Raw genomic sequence first — 12,102 nt, 5'->3', positions numbered from 1 at the left:
ATTATTGCATCTGAACTCCTTGAGTGTGTGGCTCTCCTTTTCTTTTTCAAGAACACTGATTCATGCCTCCGAAAATTACGAGGGACCTCGAGTTATGTTTGTGACATACATGTATACCCTTTCCAAGTGTATTAACATGTATTTAGAGACCTTAGGACAAAGTCTTCCCACCTTACAGAACTAAAACAACTCTTTGTGTGTCTATGTGCAGGTAAACCCAAGCAGAAGTCCATGGGCAAAGCGGTGAAGACCCCCTCTATGAACTGGACTGAAGTCCTGCCCGCGCCCCCCTCCTTTGGGGAGCTGGAGCAGTGTGTGGTGGAGGATTTGCCCCTAGATGACCATGAGGACATGGAGCTAGGGTAAGCACGCACACACACACACACACACACAACACAACACACACACACACACACACACACACACACACACAACACACACCACACACACACACACACACACACACACACACACCACACACACACACACACACACACACACACAAATATACATAACCGTGTACACATGCACACACACACACACTTATGCTGCTCCCTGGCACAACACACACCGATGATTACACCATCTTCTTGCTAACATGAAGGTAATATTCATTTATTAAGGTATGGTAGATCTCTTAAATAACCTCTGGACACTCTTTATAGGATCTGATGCGTCTCTGCTTGGCACTCAGTATTAAGGAGATAGATTAGGGGTAAGGCCCTGCGATAGACTAGTTTCCTGTCCAGAGGGTGTACTTGTACATCAAGCTGCCTCATGCTACAGAAGCTGGAGCTCGTGCTCCTATGAGCCATTAAGGCTCGTGCAAGGCTACTTACTATACTGTCCTACAGACGTATGAGCCTCTGACTTCCTCTTTTTCTCCTGGCCCTTGTCTCTGCACTCTCAGTCCCCACTAACACATAGTTCTAGGCCAGGGTTTTGTGTGAAGATTTTTTATGTTAGCCTAACGTTGCCTCTCTGCCTGACAGGACAGACTTCCCTTTGGTCTCTCTCTCTGTTAACCCTGCTAGCTCTGGACCTCAATGCACCTTTTCTTCCAGTTCCCTGCTGAACCACATTACTGTCGCACTGCAAAATGAATACACACACACACACTTTGTAAACGATAATATTGTCAGTATTCATGGAGGTTTGGCAAGGGGACCATTCAGTTATCGCTCCTGCCATTCACTCCCCCCGAATAGGCTAGGCTAGCAGCTCAACTGAAGCAGGCATGAGGCTTACGAACTTCTACCTCTAACCATTTCTGACAGCTACTGTAGGTTGTATTGGCTCTAGCCAAGACGCTAGCCGGCAGTTAGCAATTTAGCCACTATTCCCAAGTCTCAACTAATAACACTAGCTAATAACATTAGCCTACTTTAGCCCGTTCCCATTCTCATGTTCTACTCTCCGGGTCAACAGAACAAAATAATCATTCAGCAGCTTTCTCATGCACCACTCCACCTAGCCCCCTGCAGCTGTTAGCCGTTAGCAGAGATTGGTGATGAACCTCAGTTAATGTCGTTAACCTTTGAGTTAGCCCCTGTGGCTAGCTGAGAGGAACGTTGGCCTTATAACAGCTAGCTAACTCCCTGGCCTTGCCCATTTCCTCCATGGTGTACACATACYCATGTATGCACACATACACACACATTACACACACATGACACACACACATGGCACACAGGCACAGGCACACAGCCCTCTCTCCACACATACCTCTCTACCAAACACAAATGTATGAAAACACCCTTTAAGTGATTCTATGCACACCCTGATCTCCTTGCAAGACATGGCGCTCAGCAGACCCACAGGGAAGGCTGTCTAACGGCGCTGTAGAGCAGTGGAAATCGATACGCTACAGACCAATGCTGTAAGCATTATGAGCTAAAGAGGGAGGGCCACCATTGTGAATGTGTTGTGATCGAGCTACCTACTGCTCCATAGCACCAACTGCACAAGCGGTGACTGTTTTATAGGTAGAAGTTYCCCTTAGGCACAGATCTAGGAACAGTTTATCCTCCCCAATCCATTAAAAGGGATAATGCAAAAACGGATAATAGATCAGTGTTCCTAGGGGCCACGGCATCCTACTCTGTCTAAWGTGAACTCATGGAAAAAGTGACCCTCTCCTCCTTCCCAGGTCTGATGAGGAAGAGTGGTGCCCGCCCCTTCCAGACAGGACCTATCTGACCGAGGGTTGTGAGGATGGTCCCGCCCCTCCCCTCAGGGGTGGCGCCTCGTCCCCCACCACTTCCTACAGTCACCAGTCCACTGCTACTCTCACGCCATCGCCCCGAGAGGAGAGCCACCATCCACCACACGACACAGCACAACTTCACCACCATGACGGGCAGCAGCTAGCACGGTATGACATGACACAGCCTAACAAAGCCAAACATAGTCAAATTCTAAAAGTCACATCATGTATGTACAGGTAGACACTGTAGCCATACTAATGGTGATAGCATTGAATASTCTCTTGTTCAGATGAATGAGATGCTAATAACACAGATTAATAAAGTAATGAATGCTTTGGTATGGTAATTGCCCAATGTCATTAACAACAGATAGCACAATACTCATATTTGCAGTAGAATCTCTCCCTCAAATGAACAAAACAATAGTTCAATTGTGTAACATAATAAAAGTAAGTAATWGCTATTGCTAAGCACCCTCTCMTTCTTTGCCATTATACAGTAGGTTACCTTGTGGTCCCGTCTCAGTGCCCCGGGCGCCCAGCCCTCCCCTCACCCAGTCCAACCCTAACCTCTCAGCCCAGCAGCACAGTGAYGACTCCGAGGGGGGCACACCGCTCCGCAATGGCTCGAATCATCGCCGTGACTTCAGCGAGGGGGAAACGCTGAGTGCCGACAATGTCAGCTCCACCACACCTGGTCAGTGATGCTTACCGCTCTGCACAAACTCACACGAGTGAATGCACCACACACAGATGTGCTCATACACATGGAAAGGGAACAGTGGGCAAACAAACCCATACAGATGCTGTATCCTAATTTAATCATCTGTTGTTGCAGAAATGTTCCTTCACAGCAGGAAATGCAAACTTGTAGTGTATTCGAGGTTTAAAAAGGCTTCTAAACTGAGCAATTTCCACTTTAAAATGTCAGACTTGATTTGTCACAACGAAAAATGTATCAACCCGTACAAAAAAATGCTATAATCCACATAATAATTCACATTTCCTGTTGCTYCAGGATTATTTACCTGCGTGAGACACTGGGTCATATTAAGATACAGTATCTGTACTTACATGCACGCACACACACATGCACGCACGCACACACAACATTAACAGAAAATTATTAAAATTTATGTCCGGTATGTAAGTCGTAATACCTAAACAAAGAGCTGGAATTACATAAGACATTGCAATGTTGTTATTTGCAATGTTGTCCATGTACAGTGCTTCAAAGGACCCATAACCCCATTACCTTATAGTAATTTTTTATTTCTCTCTGGCTGACCTACAGTAAGAGCTCTGCCATCCCCAGCAGACAACACACAGACTCCCCCTGGCCAGAAGTCGCGAGTGAAAAAGAAGACCTCCAAGGGCGGAGCTTACAGAAGAGAGGTGCTGAATCAAGGAGGTTAGTGTTTCAAGTGTAATTAACAATGCAGAAATAATAAAAGATAAATGGCTCAGTAGAATAGAAGTATAACACAGGAAGACACAATTTATAGTCCAATATTTACACATGTATTGGGGAAGGGGTGATTGGCAGGCAAGTGTTTAAATTGTAGAGTGTTTAACAATCAAAATAAGAGTCTGGTAGCAGCAGTTGTGATGTGTGTGTAGCATGAATGTACACTACCGGTCAAAAGTTTGGACTCATACTCATTCATGGGTTTTTCTTTATTTGTACTATTTTCTACTTTGTAGAATAATAGTGAAGACATCAAAACTATGAAATAACACATATGGAATCATGTAGTAACCAAAAAAGTGTTAAACAAATCAAAATAGATTTTAGATTTTAGATTCTTCAAATTATCCACCCTTTGCCTTGATGACAGCTTTGCACACTCTTGGCATTCTCTCAACCAGCAATATGAGGTAGTCACCTGGAATGCATTTAAATTAACAACTGTGCCTTGCAAAAAGTCAATTTATTTCCTTCTTAATGCGTTTGAGCCAATCAGTTGTGTTGTGACAAGGTAGGGGTGGTATACAGAAGATAGCCATATTTGGTAAAGACCAAGTCCATATTATGACAAGAACAACACAAATAAGCAAAAAGAAAAAACAGTCCATCATTACTTTAAGACATGAAGGTCAGTCAATGRGGAAAATTTCAAACACTTTGAGCGTTTCAAGTGCAGTTGCAAAAATCATCAAGCGCAATGATGAAACTGGCTCTCATGAAGACCGCTGCAGAGGATAAGTTCATTAGAGTTATCTGCACCTCAGATTGCAGCCACATAACAGACACATCTCAACAACAACTGTTCAGAGGAGCCTGCGTGAATCAGGCCTTTATGGTTCAATTGCTGCAAAGAAACCACTGCTAAAGGACATCAATAAGAAGAAGAGACTTGTTTGGGCCAAGAAACACAAGCAATGGACATTAGACCGGTGGAAATCTGACTTTTGGTCTGATGAGTCCAAATTTGAGATTTTTGGTTCCAGCCATTGTGTCTTTGTGAGACACAGAATAGGTGAACGGATTATCTCCACGTGTGTGGTTCCCACCGTGAAGCATGGAGGAGGTGTGGGGGTGCTTTGCTGGTGACACTGTCTGTGYTTTATTTAGAATTCAAGGCGCACTTAACCAGCTTGGCTAACACAGCATTCTGCAGCGATACGCCATCCCATCTCGTTTGCGCTTAGTGGGACTATCATTTGTTTTTCAACAGCATAATGGCCCAAAACACACCTRCAGGCTGTGTAAAGGCTATTTGACCAAGGAGAGTGATGGAGGGCTGCATCAGATGACCTTGCCTCCACAATCACCCGACCTCAACCCAATTAAGATGGTTTGTGATGAGTTGGACCGCAGAGTAAAGGAAAAGCAGCCAARAAGTGCTCAGCATATGTGGGAACTCCTTCAAGACTGTTAGAAAAGCATTCTTCATGAAGCTGGTTGAGAGAATGCCAAGAGTGTGCAAAGCTGTCATCAAGGCAAAAGGTGGCTACTTTGAAGAATCTAAAATATATTTTGATTTGTTTAACACTTTTTTGGTTGCTACATGATTCCATATGTGTTATTTCATAGTTTTGATGTCTTCACTATTATCACTATTATTAGAAAATAGTCAAAATAAAGAAAAACCCTTGAATGAGTAGGTGTGTCCAAACTTTTGACTGGTACTGTATATATGTTTGTGTGTATGTCTGTGTGGGTGTGTGGGTGCGTGAGTGAGTGCATGTTTGCTAAGGTGCAGTGGTCAGTCCAGTTTAGTGTTCAGCAGTCTGATGGTTTGTAGATAAAAACTGTCTGGTATCAGACCTCATGCTCCGATACCGTCTACCCCACGGTAAGGGAGTGAACATCTCGTGGTTGGGGTCTGTGTGCATACGTGTTTGGACGAATTAACAAACAAATCAATGAATGTGTGTTGGGCATGAGCATGTCTCTGTGTGTGTAAAGCCTACATTATGTATGTTTGCCTATATGCTTATATTTACTGTTCTTCCATTGCAGTGTAACCCTAACCCTGTTGTCCTTGTCTGTCTTCTCCTCCAGACCTCCCCCCTCCACCAGAGCCTCCACCAGAGAACGGAGCAGTTCGGGGCCCAGCAGGGACTGTAGAATGTGGCAACACGTCCCTGGACAGAGAGGGGGGCCCCGGGACCTTGTCCTCCATGGAGAGGAAAGAAGGAGAGCGGAGCACTCCCAACAGGAAGGGATCGGGACAGCGACGCCAAGACGGTGAGTGGTGCAGATACTGAAGTGTGGTGTTCACACACATGCTCAGTCTCATATTCACAACACACACACTAGCACAGCCAGAGCCTTTGCAGTAGCCTATTAGCACTCGCACCAAAACACAGTCACTCATTCACTGGGAAAATACTAATTCACACAAATAATAATACATAAATCAATCAAGCTCATGAACACGTTCTCTCACACACACTAACATATGAATACATTTCAATTCACAAATCCATCCATTAAAAACTCACGACGTAGTACTCCCTCCATCCTACAAGATCCTCTTATCAGTAGAATATAGCCACTTCTCTTACTCTCCATTCCCAACATGTACATCTCTGATCCCTGACCCTAACTCTCCCCTCTCACCCAATCCCATCTCCTCCACAGATGAGGACCTGATCTCATATGGCAAACCCAGCTACCTGGCGGGGCGGGGGGGTCATATGTCCAGCAACTGCTCCATCACAGGAAGCTCCTCATCGCGGGGCTCCACAGGGTCACGAGGGGGTCACTGCCTGGGCAGGAAACGCAACGAGGAGAGGAGGTGATACAAGGTTTCTGGTTCTTGGCAGCCACAATATCTGCTGGTTTTCTCTTCTCTCTTGCATTTAGTTGAGCTATTCATATCAGGAAGCTGTTGAGCTATTCATATCAGGAAGCTGTTGAGCTATTCATATCAGGAAGCTGTTGAGCTATTCATATCAGGAAGGGGGGCAAGAAGAGACACTACGGTTGTGGTAATAGTGGTAATAGAAGGGGACCATGGTGGGTTCTAGTTCTTGGGAGCTACAATGTCTACTGGTGTTCAGGGGTTATTTGGGGGCTGAGAAGAGATATACTACAGATGAGGTGACCTAGGGTAATGTCATGTTTTGTGTTTTAGCTAAGACAGGGATAGGCAACTTTTTTCTTTCTTCTTTTTTTAGCTTTAATATTGTAAATAGATTGTGGTTTCTGTCAATGTAATTGTCCGCATCATTTCCAATCCCCCATATATATATATATTTTAAAATATATTTTCCTTTATTATTTTACCCTAACCCTATCTATCATCCCTCACCTAATTGGAGTAAATTAATGGACAACAACACTTAGGCTTCTACTTCCAGCTTATACATACCATAGGCAACTCTTTGTCCACTGGTCTCTTTTAAAAAGTTCACTAGTTAACGAGTGTCAGCTCAAGATCTTTCCCTGCAGCCACTGTATCTCACAAGGCCAAAACTGTTGCAGCTTTCATAGACCATGTACTATGAAAATACATACATCAATTCATTCAAGCGTGCCCCTTTACCACGCATTGGTCTTTGTCAATAAAAGTACAGATCAGTATCCAGTAAATGTATTCCGTTTCTGTACACAGTTCAGGGCATAGATAATATAACAGTTAAATTGTCTATGGTTCAGTGCTAGTGTCATACGTGTGTAAATAATCATTCACTAGCATGGAAATGCTGACATGAGGGATAACTGAGCAAAATGACAAGCCCTGTCAAGCGTATAGATATCTACTATTGCTCACATATACTATATTTCTCTCTATAAAACACACACGCTCACAAATGATTTCTCTCGCCATAAAAAAATATGCATGCACGCACACACACAAAACACAAAATCCCCTGCACAGTGTGGGATAATGTCAAACTCAGCCCCCCCCCACCCCACTCTCCCTCTGTAGTGCACTGAGGGTACACTTCTTTGTGGGATCCCTGCTTTAAGTGCACTCTGAGCAGGCACCCTAGTGAGGGGGTAGAAGGCCTTTTAAGTGGGTACAAGCTGTGTAGTACGTCCCCCGGGGTAAAAAAGACTAGAAAAGAAACAACCGCAACAACATTTTGACATCTTTTCAAAAATGACTTTAGTAGTCAAACTACCGTATAACCACTTACTGGTACATTGCATTTGCTCTGTGTGCCCATGGTGATTCCCAGTGGTAACTTACACTGTTCTACTAGCTTTCAACTGCCACTGTTGCGACCATTGTACCTCGATCTAAACAGAAAATTGGTAATATTGGAGTATTAAGTATCTTAATGTTTGCCATCAACCTATCACACGTCTAGCTTTGTCATTCATTCAGCTAGGCTATGCTCAGTAGAGCTTCAGGCAATTTGTACTAGATGACCTCGTTTATTAGGTGCAGAATTGGCTCTGTCGTTCCAGACACTGTCCTACAGATCTGCTGGTTCTCAGGCGATCGGTGACCCAATGATAGGTCGTTCCCCTTTGACCTGCATTAGAGATCTAACATGGGGAAAAGCCTCACAGTACCCCCCCCCCCCCTCCATGTGGACTACCCAGGAACTCACTCTGATGCCTCCCTCATCTCCACTTCCCTTCGTGCTCCACCAGGAACATTAAAGCCAGGGCCTTACAATAGATGGGCTGTGTGTTTCACTGGGAGACAGTTTCGTGTTACCCCTCTCCTGTCACGCTGCTGAGCGTTATCTTTCCACTTGGACAGAGCGGGTGAATGGGGGGCTTGGTTTGAATGGGGGGTAGGGGCGAGGGTCTTTACCCCCCAGTGGGGGATGTGTTTTGTGTGACTCCCTCAGATCTTGACTTCCTTGTTTAATAGCCAATCCCTCAAATGATTACTGAGTCAAGTAGTCTATGAAGGACGAACAAGAGCTATTCCCATAGGGCGGTTGACCAGCGTTTTGGGTTACAGTGAGATAGAGCTGAAGAGGGTTTTTAGAAACATTCTATGGTTATTAGTCCAAATTTGGGTTTTATTCCAACATTTTATCGTTTATAATTTAGCCACCTCGGTTGTTAAGCTCCTCTGATTTAGTTGTATAGCTGGTTTCCGTTTTGAAAATGAATTGACAAATCAAATATATTTTGTTGTATTTAAATCAAGCGATGTAGACGAACTTTGTGATTTATGAGAATCATCCTCAATACATGCTTTGTTAGAGCTCCTACCTGTTATGTCCAGATAATAAACAAGCCTTGGCTTTCTGCTTTTTGTTCCTTTTTTCACATGTTTTCTGACACGTTTGTCTGTCTTTTTCAGGAAATGAGATAAGTGGAGACAGGAACATTCTCACGTAGAAACAAAACACGTTCCTTTGATGCCTCCCATTTTCCCTTTTTCCCATCGACACAAACAGCTACAAAATAAAGAATATGATCAAATTCTAAGGAACAATGGAAGAAGAACGGACTTTCATCCTTTTTTTTGTTGCTATTATTATGATTATTTATGACTCTTGGGCTCATCCCGCATTCATTTGTAAATAGCCATCTCTGTACTGTTTTTACGTGGGTTCTGGATACAGGGATAGAAAAAGTATATTGTATTTATAATGAAAAAAAAGGTCCATTATTATAAACAGTTAATGTCTTGAATGTGCCAACCTCTTTTTGTAGAAATGCATACCGTTTCGAGAAGCATAAAGGCTATTGCACTTGTTGTGGCGGAGAAACAACAAAAAATATGGAGCACAATGTGTGTTGTCGGGCAGCCGGCCGGACAGATAACACTGCAAGGGTTCGTCTTCCTCTCAGGACGCCTCTGCCTGTCTTCTCTGTCGTCTTTGGATCCCTATCGCCTGTCGTCCGATGAGAATGTTGTTCTTTTCTACGTTAGATTTTTTTTTTTACAGAGAGAGCTTGTTGTGAAAAGATTGTAACCGTCCCTTTTGAAGGAGTGTTGCTGCAATTGTGCGATGACTTGCGTATTCTGTTAAAAAAAGACCTGTTCTGTCGACTAACTTTTTGGTAGTCTTGTTGTTTTGTAAAAATACAATAAAATACATTTGTTGAACAATAAATACACTTTTTTACTTTACTGCACTTCCTGATTTGGCCTCGTTTTGAAGATTGCGCATTAAGAATTGCTAGCAGCCATGACTGAAGGCAAATGAGTCTTGTCTTTGGGGGTGTGGTTTGACGTGGATGTGCTATGTCAGAGAGGCGAAGCGAGTGGGATACCTGCTCCCAAAATCTGTCTTCTCCAACAGATTGGTTAACAAAAAAATTCATGGCTTATTTGCTATGTGTGGCTTATTTGACTGAATGGAAGTTTCGTAGTGCTTAGGTTGTTACAAGTACTGATATATGTAGGACACGTGACATCGCGGCAACTTTGAGAAAATACACTTCATATCGGAGCTGTACCTGTTGTTCACACCCATATCTGCCCTCTCATTGGCTAGAATGGTCCCACCTGATCTTGCTTTCTCCCGACTGCCTTCCATTTTTTTAAGACATTTGTTTTCATTGTTAGAGCAGCCACTTGAGTATTTGGTCAGTATAATGGATAATCTGTGGTTATGTTTGCATATCGTACCCTGGCAGGTACTTTTCTTTGACCATTCTGATTCACTGTAACAACAAAATAGCCACTTTATTAAAATAGTCAGAATGAATCTAAGATGAATCAGGAAATCTGTCATTAATTTAGACGTTTCTGCTGAGGTTTAAATCGTGCAATTTTACATCTTGCTAAGGTCTTTAGTGCAGTATTTCTCAAGTAAAAATATTTGCCTGAAAAACTCGTCAGTGCACTTCATACAGTCTATCCAGTCAGGAAAGTCTGGCTGCACGCTTAGGACTGATTTCTTGGAACAATAACATGTCTACATCTGCAAGCTGTCAAACTATCGTAAATACTGTAAAGCACAAGCTACATGCTGTTCATCAGTGCCCGAAATCACTTTCTAGTTAGCTAACTCTGTGTTTGTCAATGAAGCTAGCAAGTGGTAGCTAGCAGGCACATTGAGCAGCTGGTCCACAATAAACTTATTAAGTCATTGGCGAGTGGCGACGTGTGTGCTTCAGTGCCATTTATTTGTTTACAACTTTCTCACTATCTATTACCAGAGTGTGTCTGTCTGGCAGTGTTTCATAAGGAATCTGAGGTCTGAGGCACTGCTTAATGGGATGTCTGTCTCACTGTCTGCTGCTATGATTGAATAGAGCACGCACAGTTGATCAGCACAGCTGCTTCTCTTGTGTTAGTGGGCACTGTGCAAGTGGGCATGATCGTAATCCCAACCCTCCAGTAAATTGTGACYAACTCACAAAACTGTTTTGGATGAGACTGACTTATTATCCTATTTACACTTTGTTGTCAATTTTGACAGTATAATTTATGTTTATGACTTATATTGATGCCACATAGGCCGTATAAAACCAGAAATGCTGGTTCTAAGGGGCAGTTGAACTTTAAAGTGTTTCATAAGAATGTCTTCTAATACATGTTTACAGTGTACAACTATAATAAAACAAAATTAGACAGATCCAAATTTATAGTTAGTTAGATTTGGCACCAAGACCGAACAATTTCTCCAACTGCAGAAAGCTAGCTCTACACAACAGATTATGTAGAATTTACACTCAGCTTTAGGCAACTATGGAAACATCTGACAAACTTTTGGTTTGGGGGAGAACTGTCAGGTGGAGTGAAAGTGTAAAAGCTGAAGTCATGTTTTCATTATTTTCATCCTGAAGCCTCTGACTATTCACAGTACATTCCACACGGTTGGCTCTGCACGGAGAAGCATGACATTGCCAATGTGAGAGGCCTTTGCCTAGAGTTCAGAGAGTGAAAAAAAATAAACTCTCCTCTGTCCACCTGAGACATCACCCACAACCCTGAGGTGCCTTATGTGCGCGCACACACAAACACACACACACACACACACGCCATAGAGTGTCCTGCTAGTGCTACTGTCATTGTGCCCCAGCAGTGAACTGAAAAAGGACATGATGGGTTGTCTTTGCACTGTACTGTAGCCTACTGTTGTGCCCTTGAACAACGAGGCATGTTGCAGAGTTGACAGTGTTTTGGGTCTAACTGGATCAAGGAAAATTCATAAGGAAGTGGGGATGGGACTACTCCCTGAGGAGCTCCAATGCATTCCTTTGTAGTTAATCAGGATGCACTACTAAGTCACGTCACAAATACTACATTATACACATGCCCCGAATGAACACATTCAGACCAAATCATATACATATTATATCTGCGCTCGACAGAGACAACACAAAACTGTGATGTACGACTGATATAAAAGTACTTCTACCTTACTAGTGTACTGAGGTTCATGTACACCTAAACACTGCATCCACTCCGAGGACAAATATGCTGACATACTAACTCACAGACCCTCTCGACACCCTCAAACCTCACCCCACTTACCTCCCACCCTCATGGGCATCCTGGAAGACCCTTTACTCC

At 43.3% G+C, this 12,102-nt stretch overlaps 1 protein-coding gene across 7 annotated transcripts in view; it reads left to right on the top strand.

Moving 5' to 3' along the window:
• The window catches only part of LOC111982075 (roundabout homolog 3-like), a 324,508-nt gene extending 314,800 nt beyond the window's left edge, over positions 1 to 9,708 (top strand). For 5 of the 7 annotated variants that reach the window (XM_070449356.1, XM_024013617.2, XM_024013616.2 and 2 more), the window contains 7 exons: positions 212 to 362; positions 2,150 to 2,374; positions 2,707 to 2,903; positions 3,501 to 3,617; positions 5,715 to 5,900; positions 6,297 to 6,453; positions 8,932 to 9,708. In XM_070449356.1, coding sequence (XP_070305457.1) covers positions 212 to 362; positions 2,150 to 2,374; positions 2,707 to 2,903; positions 3,501 to 3,617; positions 5,715 to 5,900; positions 6,297 to 6,453; positions 8,932 to 8,938 — 1,040 coding nt within the window. In that variant the 3' untranslated portion in view covers positions 8,939 to 9,708. Of the gene's footprint in view, positions 1 to 211; positions 363 to 2,149; positions 2,375 to 2,706; positions 2,904 to 3,500; positions 3,618 to 5,714; positions 5,901 to 6,296; positions 6,464 to 8,931 lie in introns of all 7 variants that reach the window. The other 2 variants (XM_024013621.2, XM_024013618.2) reach the window with 1 other exon arrangement.
• Positions 9,709 to 12,102: the final 2,394 nt, after the last annotated feature.

Source organism: Salvelinus sp. IW2-2015, linkage group LG20, assembly GCF_002910315.2.
Source record: "Salvelinus sp. IW2-2015 linkage group LG20, ASM291031v2, whole genome shotgun sequence".
Taxonomy (NCBI): Eukaryota; Metazoa; Chordata; class Actinopteri; order Salmoniformes; family Salmonidae; genus Salvelinus; species Salvelinus sp. IW2-2015.
The sequence above is the reverse complement of the archived record's forward strand: the minus strand, read 5'-3'. Positions and strand labels throughout refer to the sequence as shown.